Raw genomic sequence first — 18,175 nt, forward strand, 5'->3', positions numbered from 1 at the left:
GATCAAGACTCATTTCAAGCCTCTCGTTTTCCAAAGACAAGACGGCTCCCTCGCCCGAGATACCTCAGTGACAGCCTCGTGATAAAGGCCAGTGAAGCCTTGTGATAAAGGCCAGTGGAGCCTTGTGATAAAGGCCAGTGACAGCCTTGTGATAAAGGCGTATGCGAGACGGAACGCGGCCCAGTGGATACGCGATGTTGTCAGGGCAACAGCACCACACACAGTCGACCCCACACCCAATATGGACTTGGGATGCAGGCATTATTGACAACCCCAGCCGCCACCAAACATTCCATCATCAACGCCAACAGAGCGCGCTGCAGCATCTTGTACCCGGCCCAGAGACTCTGCAGCCGTCTTCACGCAGTATTGTCCACCCAGAACACCATCATGGCTTCCAAACGGGAGCCGCCCTCGCGCATCGCGTCGGCATCGTCCCTCCGCTCCGCGACCGGGAGCAGCAGCCTCACGAGGACCCGACAGGCGGCACGAACATCAATGCGACCCCCCCTGTCGTCCTCCCGCTTCAACCGCGACGGCGCCGTCTCGCCAGCCGAGTCCATGGCCTCCGTGGCCACGACGAGCACGAAACGCAAGGACCGCGAGTACGACACCGAGACGGGCGGCCTCGACCACGGCGAGGAGACCAACATCCAGGTCGTCGTGCGGTGTCGCGGTCGCAACGAGCGCGAGGTCAGGGAGAACAGCACCGTCGTCGTGTCGGCCGACGCCGCCAAGGGCAAGGACGTCAACCTGTCCATGGGACCGAACGCCCTGAGCAACAAGACGTACAACTTTGACCGCGCCTTTTCGCCCGCCGCCGACCAGAGCATGGTCTTTGACGATGTTGTCAGGCCCATTCTCGACGAGGTGCGTCTTCCTCCTTTTTTTTTTCCTTTCGTTTTCTCCTCTCGCACACTGCGCCGCAAGACCCCGTGCTGACACGTCCCCGCAGATGCTCGCCGGCTTCAACTGCACCATCTTCGCCTACGGCCAGACCGGCACCGGCAAGACCTACACCATGTCCGGCGACATGACCGAAACCATGGGCCTCCTCTCTGATGCTGCCGGTATCATTCCGAGAGCGCTGCAGGCGCTCTTCAACAAGCTCGAAGCCGACGACTGCGAGAGCGCCGTCAAGTGCTCCTTCATCGAGCTGTACAACGAGGAGCTGCGCGACCTGATTGCCGTGGAAGAGGGCGCCAAGCTGAAGATCTTTGACGACACGTCACGAAAGGGCCACGCGACGACCATTGTGCAGGGCATGGAGGAGAAGCACATCAAGACGGCCGGCGAGGGCATCAAGGTCCTCCAGGACGGGAGCTTGAAGCGCCAGGTCGCCGCCACCAAGTGCAACGACCTCAGCAGCCGCAGCCACACCGTCTTCACCGTCACGGCCTACGTCAAGCGCAAGAACGAGGACGGCGGCGAGGACTACGTCAGCGCCGGCAAGCTGAACCTCGTCGACCTGGCGGGCAGCGAGAACATCCAGCGGTCCGGCGCCGAGAACAAGCGCGCCGCCGAGGCCGGTCTCATCAACAAGAGTCTCCTCACGCTGGGCCGCGTCATCAACGCCCTCGTCGACCGCAGCCAGCACATCCCCTACCGCGAGTCCAAGCTGACGCGCCTGCTGCAAGACTCGCTCGGCGGCCGCACCAAGACGTGCATCATCGCCACCGTCTCCCCGGCCAAGAGCAACCTCGAGGAGACCATCTCCACGCTCGACTACGCCTTCCGCGCCAAGAACATCCGCAATAAGCCCCAGGTCAACCCGCTGCTGAACAAGAAGAAGCTGCTGCGCGAGTTCCAGACCGAGATTGAGAAGCTCAAGAGCGAGCTCATCACGACGCGCCAGCGCAACGGTGTCTACCTCTCCAATGCATCATACGAGGAGATGACCGCGCAGAGCGAGTCTCGACGCATCGTGCTCGAGGAGCAGGCGGCCAAGATGGAGACGCTCGAGATGAACCTCAAGAACAAGGTCCACGAGCTGCTGTCGCTGACCTCCAACTTTATGGGGCTCAAGAAGGACCACGACGGCACCAAGGCCCAGCTCGACGACACGAGGGACGTGCTCGACCAGACGGAGCTCGTGCTCGACGCGACGCGCAGGTCGCTCGCCGACGAGACGCACCTGCGCAAGGCGCACCAGGAGACGGAAGGCAAACTCACCGAGGTCGGCGGGCGTCTCATCTCGACGCTCCACAAGACGGTCGGCGACGTCGACCGCCTGCGCGCCAAGAACAAGCGCAAGTCGGACCTGCAGTCGATCAACCGCGGCGCCTGGGGCATGGCGCAGGGCCACGTCGTCGACATCACCTCGCTCGTGGAGCAGCGCATGGCACTCTTGCGCGACGAGCAGCAGGAGCACGTCGCGGGCATCTCCGAGAGGATGAAGGCCTTTGTGGCCGAGGAGCTGGACAAGCTGACCTCGACCGAAAGCTTCCTCGAGGGCCACCTGCAGGAGTTTGTCGAGTCGCGGGAGGAGCTGCTCGCCGAGCAGAAGGGATCCAAAGAAGAGATGGACAACGTGCTCGAGGAGATCAAGACGGTGCGTGATACTGTCAAGGACCAAGTGGGCGAGAGTCTGCAGTCTATCGCGGCGGCGGCGGAGCAGATTGCTGCCGACGTGCTCAGCGAGCTCGGCACCTTCCACAACCAGGTATGTTCTCCTACACCAGACATGGCATCTCTCGAGGTGGCTGCTAACGTGTCGACCCAGCTGCACACATCCTACAGGTCTCTGGGCAAAGACTTCAAGACCATCTTCGACGACCTTGTCACGCACATCGCCGCCCAGCGCGCCGAGTCCCTGAAGCTGCGGCAGCAACTCGAAAAGGCGACACGGACCATCGCCGAGCGAAACGCCGCCAACGCCAGCCGCATGCAGGAGGTCATGGAAGGGGAGCGCAAACAGGCGGCCGTCGACCGACAGGACCTGCTCACGCAGATCACGTCCCTGATCAACGCGCAGGCGGAGGTGCAAGAGTCGCGACTCGCCGACAAGACGGCCGAGCTGCAGAAGAGCATCCTCGCGTCCAACACTACGCTTGAGAAGGATGTTGCCGCCTACGGAGAGGGTATGGACGCGTGGAATAGCAAGGAAGACGAGCTCCTGGAGACGGTCGCCAACTCGAAGGAAGCCATGAAGACGAAGCTGAAGGAGGACTGGAACGTGCGTACCAGAGACTCGGCCCGAAGGAACAGAAACAGCGCTGACATGATTGATAGGCCGCCGAAGAACACAGTTCATCCATCCAGGGCACCACCAAGTCGGTCAACGCCGAGACGATGCGCGTGGTGGACGAGCAGCTCGAGAACCTTGACGTGCAGATGAAAGCCCTGGACGACTTCGTTACCCACGCCCGCGACGAGAATGCCTCCCACCACGAGAAGCATGCAGAGTCTGTGCAGAAGCTCTCCGAGACTGTTGGACAGTCATTCGAAGAGATCGCATCGCACTGCGCGACTACGTTCGACCGTGTCCAGGACCTGGGAAGCAAGCTGGCAACGCAGACAGAGGAGGCTAGACAAGGTCTCGCACCCATCGGGGACGACATCTGCCAGCCCCTGGCTGCGCTGCGGGACGAGATAGCGTCCACGGTCATCCAGGAATACCAACCTACCGGCGACACCCCTATGAAGATGCACTACCAATTCCCGACCGATCTGCCCAAGACCAAGGCGCACGAGAAGCTCCTCAACGACCTGCACGGCGTTTCCGCCTCGCCCAGCAAGTCCAGCACCATCCCCACCGTCTTCGCCGACGATGATGACGAGCCCGACCTCCTGGCTTCGTCGCCACGCCAGACGCGGGCCTCGACGATGCCGTCCATCTCGGAGAACGCCCCGACGAACCACACCGTCCCGTTCAGCATGAGCCTCCGCGAGGTGAACCCTAACCTGACGCAAACCAACCTGACGACGGCGGGCTCGTTGCTGTTCGACCCGGCGGCCGGGGCTGCCGCCATGAAGGAGGCAGCCGCTGCCGACGGTGGCGACGCCGCGACTGGGCTTCTGCCCTTCAAGTACAGCACGTCGCGGCAGCAGAGCAAGATTGGCCGCAAGACGGTCGCGGTGCCGCTCGAGGGGCGGGAGAACGTGCCGCTGCCCGTCGCGGCGTTCTCGCAGAGCCTCGGCCCGAGGAGGAAGAGTCCGAGATTGAACTGAGCGTCTTTTCCGCCCTGAATTTTCTGTCGAGACAGCGAGGCGTTTTGGGGCGTCTGGCTATGCGTGACCTGCGTGTGGACTACTCTATGGAGCTGCATGTGCTTCGTGCTGGAGGGGTCCGGGTCTGATTCACGGTCGAGGCACGAGAGGACGCGAGGGTCTGTACTCTGCCGCTGGGTCGTGTCGTGGTGTAGGTTTTTACTGTACGCTTGATACCCTTCTTGTTCCATCGTTGGCTTTGTGGTATAATTCACTTTCATCTGATCGATTCCGTTGAACTTTGACTATGTGCTGCCACTTGACCGGTACATGCATGATCAGATGAAGATGTCACATCATTGTGTTGTCGGGTGTGCCTCTCTTGGTATGCTTCTCTTGGTATGCTTCTGGAGCGGCGGTTGGGGAGAATCGCATCACACCAAGGTCGTTGGACGGAACGGTCTGACAATGAGGGATGATCGACGCCCAGGCTTACGACCCTTTGTGAGCAGCGTGTCAACCGCGCCCTTGGACGTCATCGTACACACGACATGCAACACACATCCACACGCGCGGCCTTCATGGGTAGCCTTCCATGTTGATAAGAGAAGCTCTCTGCCCATGGCGCGAAACTTGTAGTTGATAGCAACTGAACGACATCTGTTCTCCAAACACAGGTCAACCCCTTCATACACGGCAACCGCCCAAATGCCAGCGCACCCCGACCTCACGTCATTCAAAGCCCTGTCCTTCGACAACTACGGCACGCTCGTGGATTACGAGTCCAGCCTCCGTCACCACCTAGCGCCCCTCCACGCTGCTTTGCCCCCCTGCCACGACCTCAAAGACATGGTCGCCCTGATGCGGCGCTTCCACGCCGCCTCCGACGCCCTCGAGCACGACGAACCCGCGCTGCTCGCCGACGAGCTCCTGGCCCGCACCTTCCGCAAGCTCGCCGCCGACCTCGACGTCGCCAGCCAGCTGACAGAGGCCGAGTTTGCGGCGTGGCGCGACATGGCCGGCGCAGCGTGCCGTTTGGCGACACGGTCGCCGGCCTGCAGACGCTCAAGCGCCGGTACAAGCTCTTCATCCTGAGCAACGTCGACGAGCGCAACATGGCCGCGTCGGTCGGCGCCATGCGGCCGGTCGCGTTTGACGGCGTCTACACGGCTGAGCGGATCGGGAGCTACAAGCCTGCGCACGCCAACTTTCGGTACCTGTTTGAGCGGGTGGGGCGGGAGCACGGCGTCGGGTTGGAGAAGGGGGAGCTGCTGCATGTTGCGAGGAGCCTCAGGGCGGACCATGTGCCGGCGAAGCAACTCGGGTTGCGAAGTGTCTGGATCGCGCGGGGCGGGGATACAAAGGAGGGGCAGGGCATCGGAGGGGATCCGGAAGGGTTGAAGGACCATGTCGCTTTTGAGTGGAAGTTTCAGACCATTGGCGAATTTGCGGATGAGGTTGAGAGGCAGTTTGCTGCCAAGGGAGAATGATCTTCCCGGCTCGAACGATAAGTTGGAAAGCGAGAGCCAAGTTCCTACCATCTCCTGTGTAGATCGTCGTGATGAGGGTCGCTCGTCCACCATGAAACTCGCCGTATCTAGCCGTCAGCATGGTCTTTCGTCCCCCTATTCCGTTGACCTTTCTCTCGCCCTCCCTTTGATAGCCATCCCTGTCGAATCTTGATCGGCCTCAGGAACCCATCGACATGCACGGCACCGTCCATCTCCTCGTCGCTGCCCGGATTGCCTGCCGAGGGCATTTGCATCGCGGGCGTCTGTTCCGTGCCCTTGCCCTTGCCCTTGGGAGTCACGGCCTCTGGCTCGTCTCCAGCAGCGAGCTCGGTGCTATGCACATGACGCATGTGTGCGGTGAGGTTCTTTCTCGTCTTGAAGCTCCGCACATGGTACTTGCACGTCGTGATAGGACAGTAAAATGCGCCCTTTTGCGCCGTCGGCTGGTCGTGGATCAGCTTGAAGTGCTCTCGCAGTCCGCGCTTCGCACCGAACCCCTTCGTGTGCCGTTTGCAGTGCGTTATGGGGCAGTAGAACAGCCCATCGGGCGATGCCTGCACAGCGTTGAGGTCGATCTCGAGCTTGGGTCGCACTGGCAACTCGACACCGCTGGAATCGTTGTCTTCGTCCGTGGGGCCGTTGCGTGATCTGCTCCTGGGCGCATCGCCATCGTCATCCTCGTCAGAGTCTTGTGTGTCTGCACCTGCCGGCGCTCTCCCGGCGCGCCTCTCCCTCGCTCTTCGGAGCTGTATAGCTTCGTATCTGAGTCTTCGCCTTGTCTCCTCGAGGTGTCTCTCCTCGTCTTCCTCCCCACCGTCTTGGGCTGCCGGCAGCGGCTTACCCGGGTAACATGTCGTCGTTAGATACCCTTCCTGTCCCTCAGCAACCGTGTGAAGCTCCATGCTCTGCCCAAAGAGATCCGCGCACCGTTGCGCCGCGCGTGCCACGACATCAGCATCGAATCCAGCCAGCGCGGCAGCTCCAAGCACGTCCCGCCAGTCGCGCAGACCCCACCTGTTGAGTCGACTGTCACGCCACATTCGGTACGCACGAGACGTATCTGAGTCGCTGTCACGAGACGATGCCGAGACGCCGCGCTTCGATGGCCGTCTCTTGCGCGGGGCAATGGGTCTGCCGCGGGGCGTCTTCTCCGACGCTGATTCGTCATCTGCATCATCTTCCTCGGATGAAGAGGATGTCGATGAGGCTGGTGCCGGGCGTTTCTTGGCGTATCTGGCATTTGCTACTCGCTTTTGAGATATCGCGACTTCTGTTTCGGCGTCCGAGATGACGGAGGACCTGTCGCTAGCAGAATCGTCCGTCTGGTCTCGGGCCACGACGCCAGCCATGCGCGCATTGTGCAGGGTCGTCAGGGTCGCGTCGAGCTTTGTAAGAATATGCCTTGCAGAGGGGCGGAGGAGTTCGTAGGAGAGGTCGTCATCTGCCGACACGACGGGCGCGTACTGCTTGCTGGCCTTGGTGGTTCGTGGTTGCGCCGGGACTCCATCCTCTGGTGGTTGCTGGTGCTGCTCCGCCTCGTCTTGCACGCTGTGCTCGTCTCCATCCTGTGACTCGTCGCTGTCCTCGCTCTCGGCCTCTTCCCCTTCGGATGTGCCCTTCGTCAGAGGCTCGCCTTCCGCGTCATCAGAATGCGCATCCTCAGGTTCCTCAGCAGAGTCCTCGTCAGAGTGCCGCCCAGCTTCCGACGGCTCATCGCCTTGCCCAAACTTCCGCTCGCGGAACCTCTCCTTGGCAATCCGCAGCATCGACGCAGACACCTCCTCCTCCAAGTCCTTCCCCGGCCTCCACGCATCCTTCCTCCTCAGCGTAAACGCATCGTGCGCGTCACGCGTCTCCCGCAGCAGCTTCTCCCTCGGCAGAGCCTCGACAGGCAACGGCCATGCCGTCCACGCCTGCGGCGGGCGCCAGTCGCCGAGACCCATGCCCTCAGGCAGCGCGTCCTGGGTGCCCTATGCATGTCAGCGGGCTCTTCTTCTTCTGGCATCCAGCCCTTGTCCAAATGAGACGAGTGCGGGGGCGAGGGCGGCATGCATACTTGGGGCGGATTCCGCAGCATGGCGGCATTGAAGAGGTGGAGGGCGAGATCTTGGTCGCGCACCTGCTCCATGTTCTGGTGCAGCAGGCGCTCTTCCTCGGTCATGTGCCGCCATGTCGAGAGGGGGCCGCGCCAGCGGTTGGGGCGCGTCTCGTAGAGTTCGTCAGAGGCGGTGGACCGGATCTCGTCCGTGTCGAGGTCCCAGTCGTCATCTGGTACGACGGCCATCGTGGTTGTTTGACGTTGGTGTGAGGTTGGTGGTTGCAGCTCGGTGAGAGAGGGACGAAAGTGAAGGTTGAGTCTGAAGTGGGGCATTTGGTTTTCGGTGTGTTGAGGTGTGATGAGGTGAGGCAAGAGGCAAGAACAAGGTGAGCAGGCCAGACCTTCGACGAGGTCATTCTATCAATATTTTTCTGACCCATCACACCCATCACACTCGGTACGCTTCATGGCACATCAAAACACTGAACATGGGCATCAAAAGTGGAAAGAATAACGCCTGGTATTAAACGCCCAACGTCTACCTACGAAAAAAGACTAAGCCCGCTTGCCTGCCTCCTTCTCGTGCTTTCTCCTCTTGGCCCGCAGCTTCTCAGCCTCGGCGCTCTTCTTGTTGTTGGTGTACATCATCTGCTCGTACAGCTTGCGCTTCTTCTTGGGCAGCATGCCCTTGGCCCGCTCGTGCTCCTCCTCCTCCTCGGCTGCCCTCTTCGCCAGCGCCTTGCGCGCCGCGTCCTTCTTCGCCTTGGCCGCCGACGTCGTCTTGGCCTTGACGCCGGCGCCCGTCAGCTCGGCCTCGAGCTCCAGCTGCCGCTGCGCCGCGTCGTCGTCGTCCTCCTCGTCGTGCTCGGCCTCGTCGTCGTCGAAGCCGCCAAACGAGTCGTCGCCCGCGCCGGCGTCCGAGTCATCCTCCGACCCGGCCACGTCCATGTCGGGCGCCTCGAGGGCCATGGCCTCGAGCTGCTCGTCGTCCATCTCCTCGTCGCTGTCGGCAAGGACCTCGCCCTCGGTCTCCTGCTCCTCGAGCGGCACCGTCGGGTCGTACTGGCCCTGCACGGCGCGCACAAAGGGGCTCAGATGCGGCGGCAGCTGCGCGCCGGGCGCGTACAGATCCGGCCGCTTGAGCTCGGCGTCGTTGGCGCTGTCCCACACCCACTGCGGCTGGACGTAGACCCTGCCGGGGATGCGCTGGTTGGGGCCCAGCTTCTGCGCCGTCTGGTTGTCCTCGGCCTGCGCCTCGACGGGCACGCCGGCGATGATGGGGCGGTCCACAATCTGGTGCGTGATCGAGGGGTCGTGCTCGTCGGTGGTGTAGGCGCCCTCGCCCAGGACCGAGTCCCAGCCGATGCGCTTGCAGCCGAACGCGCGCAGGATGAACTCGAGGGGCCCGCGCGGGGTCTCCCTCGACAGGTAGAAGGTGCAGTGGGCGAAGAGCTTGCCGACGTCCGAGCTGGAGTAGCTGGGCTGCGGGAGAATGTCACCACCGGGGGCGGCGGGCTCGAACTTGTCGATGGCGTTGGTATCGGCGGCTTCCGAGTTGTCGCTCGAGGCCTCATCCGTGACATCGGCGGCGCCCTTGAGCTTCTTGACCACCTTGTTGACGGCCGCCTGGGTCTCGGGGTCGGGGTGGTGCTCGGTCGTCTCGCCTTCCGCGATCTGCTGCTGCTGCTGCTGCTGGGGTTGTTCCTCGTCGTCGTTGGCGAGGCCCTGGCCCTCGAGAATGAAGGCGCCGAGCTCGCCCGACTGCTCATCCTTGCTGAGATCAAACTTGGGGGGGTACTTGAGGCCGACAGAGGTGTAGAGCCTGAAGTTGATGAAACCGAGCAGGGTCATGTAGAACTCGACAAAGGTGCCCATGATGCGGAAATCAATGTCGCCGACAACGCGCTGGTTGAACTTGTAGGGAACGAGCCACAGGACGTCCTCGCCCTGGATGTTGGCCTGGTAGTAGATGCCCTTGATGGAAAGGAAGGACTTGGTGAGGCTCTTGGAGACGATGAGGTAGTGCTGGAACTCGAGGCACAGACGCTCGCACCTGGCGATCATCTTGGCGGGGACGGTCGAGGTGGAGGGCAGGTTGGCGAAGAGGAACAGCATGGACAGGCAGTCGTCCAGGTCGCGCAGGGAGTCGATGAAGGTCGGGTAGCGCTCACGGATGACGTGGTCGAGGGTGTAGCCGGGCTTGCCCGTCTTGTCGGTGCGCACGGCGTTTCCCTCGAGCCTCTTCGCATCGCCCACATCGCCACGACCGAGGGCCTTGGAAATCTTCTTCTCAAGGGCCTTCTGGTCGCGGAACTTCTGAATCAGAGGCTCGTGCAGCAGATACTGGATGTCCTTGGCGTAGTAAAAGGTGGTCGAGGGGGTCGAGGACTTGGAGACCTTCTTGCGGTTGCGAGGCTCGCGCGGGTAGATGCCCTTCCAGATGCAGAGCTTTCGGAAATCTGGCAGACTGAGCTGAAGCTTCTTGACAGCCTGGGTACGGGTCACGTAGTTCTTGGCCGCGCCGGCCTGGCCCTTCTTCTTGATTCTGCCCATGATCGATCGATGGTCGTCGGAGGCTGAATTTATTCGTGTGGGTGAGAGAGGGGGGGGGATGCCTGGTGAAGCTGAAGCTCTCCAGTTGTCCTGGCCTTTTTTTCCCGGCCTCCTTGAGGCGGGGCGCTTCTTTTTCTTCGACCGCCCAACTTTTTTTCCAATCGAGATTTTTCTGCCGCCCGTTTGGTGCATACGCCTGCCGTTGCCTCCAGACCGCCTAGGACGTCGCCCAGAAGGGCTTAGATTGTCTGTTGGGGGCGAATGATTGGTCTGATAAGAATCTCCATCAACACTTGTGGGCCTCACATATTGTGCATGCACCTGGCGTTGACTTGACATCTTCACCTGGAGCATTCCGATCTCGAAAGCTCATTGAACAGAAGGCAGATATTTCTCAATCATACTGCGAACTCCCATGAGTTCTTAACTCAAAAAAGAAAAAAATCACTCTGAAAGATCACCAACTTGGGTCATGGATCTAGAAGCTCGATGCCATCAGACTTCGCTTCTTCCTCCTTGACCTCAGTCAGCATGCCTCTCTCGGCCCTCCTCTGCGTACACCAAGCCCCAAGCTCCCCCCAAATCACCTCTTTCTCCCTCGGCCCCAGAGTCGCCGCAAGTCCGCTCGTGCTCGTCGCGACGAACACTCTGGCCCCCTCCCACGGCCCCCCTTCCTCGCCGTCCCTCACCACCCCCATGTTCTCGCCCTCTTGCCAGCCGTACTCAAACTCCCCCTTCTTCATGCCCCTGCCCTTCCTGACCCGGAAGACTGCTTCCCAGATGCCCTTGCCCACGATGCAAGCCGCCTCTGGCCTCCACTTGGCAATCTTAGCCTCCAACACCGCAACGCCAGCGTCAAGTTCCGCGTTCCGTAGCTCGGCGCCGTTGCGGCTCGGGCGGGACACAATGTTAGTGAACCCGCACGCATACCGCTCTGGCAACGTCCGGTCTTCCGAGGCCGGCAGCAGGCGCGACGTGATGCCCGAGTGATACAGAAGCTTCCAGAAGAGGTTCGAGGGGTGCGCGTAGGCATGGCCTGTCGAGGCAGTCTGGATGCCCGGGTTGAGGCCGATGAAGAGGATCAAGAGGTTGGGTGCAATGGCGTCAGGCAACAGGGGCAGGTGGGCATAGGTGGAGGGAGGCGCATAACGAGGAGTGGACCGTTTCCTTTTTGTGCCCTCGGAAGGCGACGCCTTTCGTTTCGTCTGCCGTGACGGAGACGGTGATGGTGATGCCTGTAGCCTGGGCTCAGGCCTCAAGTTGCCTGCCTGCCCGAGAGTGGCGGCAACACGAACGCTGCGGCGGGGTGGTGAGTCTGTGGAGGACGGGACGTGGATGAAATTTTGTAGGCGGCCATGAAAGCTGGCGGGTTTGGCTTCAAGGATGTCTTCCGTGAGCTCCTCGCTCTTGATTTCTCCGTCTTCGGCACCCATGGCTGGCACGGTAAGATGTGGGATACTGACGAGGCACCCCGCGGCTGTTACCTGGCGGTGTATGGACGGGCACTTTCACACTCACTTGATGATGCCAGGAATAGAACCTCTTGCTGGAGAAAGAAGTACAAAGAGGCGGTGAAGTCAAAGTTGAAAATTCTGTTCACGGGCAACTGTTCGGGTAGCTCTTGACCAACATCTCGTGGTTCAGCCTTGTAAGAGCCATTCGCGAGGCAGGCAAGTGGCGATGCTCCAGCCTGTTACATCGTACGTAGGATGACTAAACAAACTTTGGACCCTGGATCGCTCCCGTCTTGCCCCCAATCACGCACCCACCCCCAAGCAGGTGGACCTTCGATGAAGCCAAACCTCACCCGACTGCTAGTCAATGACATCGCAATTCGAGCTGTCGTTCATCATCTTTCCGCTGCCATCACAACTTATACAGTGCTGATCTCGGCGTTTTGATCATGCGGCACAAGCATCGTCAACAACTGGCGGAGCATGCCACCGCTGCTACGTGACAAAGCATGCCGCCGCTTTCCTTGAGCTGCGCCTCTCTCATTCCCCCGTAATATTTCGATGTCTGAGCCGTGTGTCCAACCAACCGACTGGGCGATGGCCGCAGCATGCATTGCTAGGCAAGCTCAGAGTCGCAAAATGATCAAGGTGCACGCGTGCGGCACCGAAGAGCAATGTCTGCTCCGCCACCGCTACAACACCACTGTGACGACCTTGGCCATCAGATGGCACGAGCCGAACAGCTCATCCCGGCCCACAACACGACCAATACTGTCTGTTGGTCCCTGGACTTGGGGTCGAGATAACCTATTGCCGGGGTCGACATACTCTATGGAGTCACGGACTTGAGAAGCCAAGAGTTTATGAGCGTGCTCCGCCACAATCCCAAGTTCGAGGGCTAGCTACTTGACCAATGATACCCCTGCTGGCTCACCAAACCCCGCCCCTCAGTTCTGAAAGATCGAGACAAACAGACAGCTCGAGACGCGAGGCCTCACAGCCAAGAGCCACAGCAGTGGCCATATATCTAGTGACGAGTGAGTCCCCTAGTATGCTGGGGGAACACGACCACCTTGTCACAGCATCGACACTCCACGGTACCAAAAGCACTCGTCACAACACATTACACAAGCCCATTGTATCCATCGAATGGACAACTCAAGCAACTCCCGACAAGTTCAGCCAGGCGGCCCTGACGCGGCTCTGCCCATCTATCACGAGCTCTCCAAACTTGAAGCTCAACCGCCGCAGCAGGCGGCTCCTTTCGCATCCACGTCTCAACCCGCAGGCGGGAGCCCGAATCCGGACACCATCGAGGCTCCTGGCCCTGCACACCTCCCGGGGTACGGCGAGGCTTCACAGTCGAAACCACCACAGTACGAAAGATACAAGAACGAGCCGCCGCCAGGATTCTCTGGCCGCGAGAACCAAAGGTGGCAGTACGCCCACTGGATCGTCGTCATGACTGTTTTCTTGGGCATCGGTCTTGGTGTTGGTATCTACTATGGCGTCGCCTCGTCCTGATGAGGAGACCAGAACATCACATGCGTGAGGCCAGATTGGACGCTGAGAGTGGTCGGCCAGGGTCTGAAGGAATTGCGATGTCATGGAACGGGGTTTGCGATGTATTACGGGTCGGTGCAAATAACGATGAATGATACCCTGGAGCTTTGGTTATATCTTTTACCATGCGGGAAATGGTCCCCCGTAGTGCCTAACTGTGCCCTTTGCTAGAGGCCTCTCGCGTGACCTGATCAACACTATCCCACGGCAAGGAGCGTGCCCCGGCGTGCCAACTGTCGTAGAGATGGGGGGGCTCCGGCGGTGTAAGTCAAGTACCCTACTTCGGTACCAGTGTGTAGAGGAAGATCGAGTCCAACTTACAAGGACATTCCGCAACCATCATCCAAATCTTGATCGTGGCATCCCTGTCCCAAGTGCCTGGACGACGATTATTTTGAGCATTGGCAGACACCCGCCTTTCTGAATCCCTTCAATCATCTTGTTCCTTGATACCCTGCCAATTCGGTCCGCCGACCTCTACCGCCCCTCGCTCTCAGACTAAACATGCCGCCCCACTCGCCCTTCCGCCAAAGCCTCCACCCTCATCCACACTCTTGGTGCACTCACAACACCACAACGCCCCGCTCACGATTCTGAAGACCCTGCGTTATCCACAACCCCCATCCTCGCGCACGCATCTCGCTTCCGCAACGGCAACCGCCCGAGCCCCTCATGATGCTTCCGCTGCTTCGATTATGTCATCAAACAAGGTCAGGTGGCCGAGTGGTCTAAGGCGCTAGCTTCAGGTGCTAGTCTATTTCATAGGCAAGGGTTCGAATCCCTTCCTGATCATTTTTGCTGGTGCACGCTCTGTGGTGCCGATACGGACTTTTTTCTTTCTCGTTTTTGCTTGGTGACAGGCGCGAGTAATGTTGGCATATTCTCATTTTTCTCGTCTGTGGGGTGTAACCGGACGACGTTGCAGCGACGACATCTGGGGAAGGCTATTCTGTTATTACGAGGTCACAATGATGCTTTGGGCGCCAGCTGAGCACCTCACACTCTTTTTTGAATTGCGTGAAGGGCTCTTCTTCCAAGTAGTCGGATGAGCATTGTAGCATCGGTAATCCAATGCCGGCTTCAGAGGTTCACCTTGCCGAGGCGGGCGACGTCACCGACGCTTACATGGGAGCCATCAGCGTGACTGATCATTCGAGTGTGCTTTGGTGGCAACCGTGATATGTATCTGAACTTCACTGGATAAACGTTGTCCTCATTACATACCCGGATAGGCCAATACGGCCGGGCACCCTGAGATTCCCGTCCTGTGTCATCTCAGCGATGTCGGTGTGTCCGATCGTTGCCTGTCGGGATGGGATAACGGCCCCTAGCTTTGGAACGAATTCTATATCTCAACAGGCGATCCCTGTTGCGAAGAAGGTGACCATGAGAAACTCAACTTTTGGCGAGGCGCAGGGGACATTGAGTTTCAGCCACAGTACTGCATACATCGTAAAGTAACTGCTTCCGTGTCAAACCTTTGAGGCCCCCATACGACGTCAACGAGACTCAACCTTAATTCACTGCAAAGCAAGCACGTTTTACACTTTCAGGAATCGCCTCGGGGGTATGATACGCCCATGGATCGATTTTGGGAACCACGAAGCTTACGCGACGAACATGCTCGCCGCCCGAGTCCCCATGGGCGGGCACGAGAGCCTTGGCGCGTCTATCCTCTGGCCGCGCCAGCCCGCTATCATGCCACTAGATTCTGCAAGTCAAACACACGTGTAAACCCGAATTTTCACATTGAGATGACTGATCGAAACGTTGATAGCCCGGATAGCCCGGCGAGAGTCGCCTACCCGGGAGGTCCGGCACCGCTGGAACACCGGGCCATCGTCACCGGGTTGCTCGTGATCTTGCCCATCTGCTCATCATCATCTACTGTATTCTTGTTCTGTGGTAGAGCCGCATTATCGCCGGTCGAACTCACCTGGTGCTATTCTTATGCAGTACTGTGGTCCTGCATGTGCGTCTTCCCATTCCACAGGTGACAACCCCGAACCGGATGCAACCTACTCGCAAACTATGCCTACGTGGTCCAACCTTAGCGAACAAACTACCGACAAGTCTAAAGCAAGAACGATTCGGCCGCGAGGGCGCGTGTCGCAATCATGATGGATAATGCTAAGCACTGCTCAAAATGGGCCCTGGCGCATGCTCAAGAGGACTTCGGAGCGCAATGACATCATCGGCACACCTGGTCGTCTCACGGCCTTTCACCCTAGCGGAGGAGAGCAGTCGAACCAAGTGGATATCTCATATTTACTCCATAACCCATGTCGGAAACCTCGCGCGACAGGAAAAAAAAAAGGTCCCGACATCTATACCAGTAGTTTTTGCCCTAGTAATACACAACACGCGCCTCTCCGGTACGTCCGGACAGCAAACCAGGAAATAGCTACAATAAAAAATCATACGTCATACGCCGCATCACCGCCAAGTTATGCCTCCGTTTGGGTTTTCTTACGAAGACTGCCAAAGCGTCGCTTGAAGCCTTCACTGAAGCGCTTGCCGGCCGAATTGCTGCGGCCAATATCTGTGCTTTTGGAAAAGCCGACGGCAGGGGGTGAGTTGGAAGGACGGAGGGTACCGGCAGGTCCGGGCCTCCCATCGGCGGCATTGCTGACACTGCGCTGGCGAACCATACCAGGACCGTTCTTGCGGTGCTCCCGGTTCATGCCCGATCGCATCTCGTACTCGGCAGGACCGGCATTCATGGAATGGCGGAGACGCTTCTTCTCTTTGAGATCCTTCTCATATGTGTACGATGGCTCACCCTTGCCCTTGAGGTCGTCGGGGTGATATTTCTATAGATTGTGAGCGAAGGTCGGATGATTGGCGTCGAATGTTACTCACAATGCCATCCCACCTCTTGTACGCGCCGCCAGCAGCGTCGGCCTCCCGCATCAGATCGGCGCCTTCCTCATAGTTCATGACTTTACCGGAGAGATCGGTGTAACCGGCGGGAATCGTGGCAGTGCCCTGGAGAGGCACATGCCTCTCTAGAGAATCAATGACATACTCGCGGGGCGTAGCCCTAAGCGCCTCCATGTTGGAATCCTTCACGGCGTCGAGAGGCGAATACATTTTATTGCGGTTTCGCGAGGCGAGCGTGGCGTCATAGGGACCCCCATGGTGGTAAATTCCGCCCATGGTATCGAGGCCGTCAATGATGTCCGTGTTGGGTCCATGGCGGCGGGTGCGCAGGTGCGGAGAGCGGTCAGCAGCGCGCTGCTCGCGCTTGATAACGTCTAGCGGGCGGTGAGACATGTCGCCGGGATATCTCTGCGATATGGATTGGGGGCGGTGGAATCCTGTAACCGGGGTGCTGATGCTCCTCGTGTGCTTCTCGGGACGTGGTGGGTGACTTCTCGAACCCGTGTGGTTGCGGGTACTGGTGCTGCGAGAGACACTGGTGTTGCTGGGAGGCTGGAAGCTCACGCGTGTAGGACTTGCCGACGTGGGCGGTGTTGGCAGAGGGGTCTCGTTCTTGCTTGCAGTGGAGTCCTTGTTCCTCCTGGAAAAGGTTCGTAGAAGAGGGTCGGGATTCACAAATGTGCTGCCTGGACCGTCTTCTTGGCTGGGTTCTGGTGCTGTCAGGGGATCGAGGAGATACTGGTTGGCCTGAGAATGATGTGGTTAACGATGGGAAGCTTGCGCGTGTGTGAAGTGTGGGACGGAATTGATCAGATGCAAGAGGAATGGCGGATAAAATGTATTTGAGGCTTGCGCGTCGTCACGCAACAAGATCAGGCCAGGCCCGTATTTACGTCGGCCAACCCTTTGGGGCATTGGAGATGATGGTCGCAAGCTTGGGGCTAAGGTAAGGGTCTGGGTGAACAGTGACGCAACCGCTGCAAACGTCACTGACGGAGAGGCGCAGGGCTGGTGGGGCCGGGGCTGATGGAGGGACGGTGCACTCCACTCGGGAGTCAGGGAATCGGGGAGTCGGGGCGGTCGCGGGCCCTTCCACAAGGCAGCCAGATAAACAAAATCTGCCAGGGACCAGCATCTGCGGTCAGGCCCCCAAAAGCTTGACCCCTGGTGCTTGTTCTGTTCTGGACCTCGGGCTGCGGGTCCCAAGGCGCACGCGCGCGCAGAGAGTGAGGGGGGAAAGGGTGAGCAATTGGGGGAACCATGCCACCCACGCCTGACGGGAGGTGTGCTTGCTAGGATGCCAGCACCCCGAGGCAGGTCATTGGGAGCGAGTAGGATGACGTGCCGTGCAGATGTTTCGCGCAAAAGCACAAGAGAGAGAGGGAGGTGAGGGGGAGAGGACATGTGTCGCTGAGGTGCGAGGATCTGAGTGCGCGGATGAGGGGTGCCAGGGAAGAAGAGGGCAACGATGGGGAGGGCATAGAGCTCACCCAAGCATTTTCAGACGATTTGCTGCTCATCTTTGACCTCGCCATGGCGGCTGTGTGTATATCGTGACTGTCGAGGTGTCGTCAAAAGCCAAGTCGATGATGAAGAAGAAGAAGAAGTCGGTCGTTTCCACGGCACGAGTGATGGTATCGGCAGTCGCAAGGCGTGCCAATCGCTATCCAGGTTGCTTCAAGTTGTGAGACGCGAGTAAATGGTCACCAGTATCAGCTCCAGTGAAGACGTCAAGACAGTGATCGGCTGCGAGGAACGGCCAACGGTGGACGTGGAAAGTGGAAGAGTAGGGCCTGGTCAAGCGGATGCGGCAGACACAGGAGCTTTAAGCATCACATTCTCATGGCATGGCACTTGCTCTTCTCGGCTGTCACGCTTTTTTTTTTGTTTCCTTCGATTGACCCAGAGGCCAACGTGACCCATGGGGCCCCTGCCGACCGACCTAGCTGCCATAGGTACCTTAGTACGCGGCTCGAAGAGACCCCTCTCCGCTAACGGGCTTCGAATGCACCTGATCATTCCCA

At 59.4% G+C, this 18,175-nt stretch overlaps 7 protein-coding genes and 1 non-coding gene across 8 annotated transcripts; 4 read left to right on the plus strand and 4 right to left on the minus strand.

Annotated features, from left to right (window-relative positions):
• Nucleotides 1–390: 390 nt before the first annotated feature.
• Nucleotides 391–4,170, plus strand: KIF11 (Kinesin- protein 11; the record flags this gene model as incomplete). The annotated part of the gene is made up of 4 exons (XM_028636850.1): nucleotides 391–870; nucleotides 956–2,662; nucleotides 2,723–3,175; nucleotides 3,232–4,170. 4 exons carry the CDS (start codon nucleotides 391–393, stop codon nucleotides 4,168–4,170), a joined length of 3,579 nt encoding a protein of 1,192 aa, XP_028491073.1.
• Nucleotides 4,171–4,857: 687 nt separating this feature from the next.
• On the plus strand, nucleotides 4,858–5,639 carry D7B24_002649 (uncharacterized protein; the record flags this gene model as incomplete). Its single annotated transcript, XM_028636851.1, has 2 exons — nucleotides 4,858–5,144; nucleotides 5,177–5,639. The coding sequence occupies 2 exons, from the start codon at nucleotides 4,858–4,860 to the stop codon at nucleotides 5,637–5,639; spliced, it is 750 nt and encodes a 249-aa protein (XP_028491074.1).
• Nucleotides 5,640–5,746: 107 nt separating this feature from the next.
• Nucleotides 5,747–8,031, minus strand: D7B24_002650 (uncharacterized protein; the record flags this gene model as incomplete). Its single annotated transcript, XM_028636852.1, has 2 exons — nucleotides 5,747–7,630; nucleotides 7,717–8,031. 2 exons carry the CDS (start codon nucleotides 8,029–8,031, stop codon nucleotides 5,747–5,749), a joined length of 2,199 nt encoding a protein of 732 aa, XP_028491075.1.
• A 222-nt stretch (nucleotides 8,032–8,253) lies between these two features.
• NOP7 (mRNA-binding ribosome synthesis protein nop7) lies at nucleotides 8,254–10,251 on the minus strand (the record flags this gene model as incomplete). Its single annotated transcript, XM_028636853.1, has 1 exon — nucleotides 8,254–10,251. One exon carries the CDS (start codon nucleotides 10,249–10,251, stop codon nucleotides 8,254–8,256), a length of 1,998 nt encoding a protein of 665 aa, XP_028491076.1.
• A 470-nt stretch (nucleotides 10,252–10,721) lies between these two features.
• D7B24_002652 (uncharacterized protein) lies at nucleotides 10,722–11,684 on the minus strand (the record flags this gene model as incomplete). The annotated part of the gene is made up of 1 exon (XM_028636854.1): nucleotides 10,722–11,684. The coding sequence occupies one exon, from the start codon at nucleotides 11,682–11,684 to the stop codon at nucleotides 10,722–10,724; it is 963 nt and encodes a 320-aa protein (XP_028491077.1).
• A 1,170-nt stretch (nucleotides 11,685–12,854) lies between these two features.
• D7B24_002653 (uncharacterized protein) lies at nucleotides 12,855–13,229 on the plus strand (the record flags this gene model as incomplete). Its single annotated transcript, XM_028636855.1, has 1 exon — nucleotides 12,855–13,229. The coding sequence occupies one exon, from the start codon at nucleotides 12,855–12,857 to the stop codon at nucleotides 13,227–13,229; it is 375 nt and encodes a 124-aa protein (XP_028491078.1).
• Nucleotides 13,230–13,977: 748 nt separating this feature from the next.
• On the plus strand, nucleotides 13,978–14,060 carry D7B24_002654. Its single transcript has one exon. It is a non-coding gene; the product is annotated as a tRNA-Leu (tRNA).
• A 1,655-nt stretch (nucleotides 14,061–15,715) lies between these two features.
• D7B24_002655 (uncharacterized protein) lies at nucleotides 15,716–17,686 on the minus strand (the record flags this gene model as incomplete). Its single annotated transcript, XM_028636856.1, has 3 exons — nucleotides 15,716–16,081; nucleotides 16,131–16,898; nucleotides 17,642–17,686. 3 exons carry the CDS (start codon nucleotides 17,684–17,686, stop codon nucleotides 15,716–15,718), a joined length of 1,179 nt encoding a protein of 392 aa, XP_028491079.1.
• Between the last annotated feature and the right edge of the window lie 489 nt (nucleotides 17,687–18,175).

This window comes from Verticillium nonalfalfae (assembly GCF_003724135.2).
Source record: "Verticillium nonalfalfae strain VnAa140/NRRL 66861 chromosome Unknown scaffold_167, whole genome shotgun sequence".
Lineage (NCBI taxonomy): Eukaryota > Fungi > Ascomycota > Sordariomycetes > Glomerellales > Plectosphaerellaceae > Verticillium > Verticillium nonalfalfae.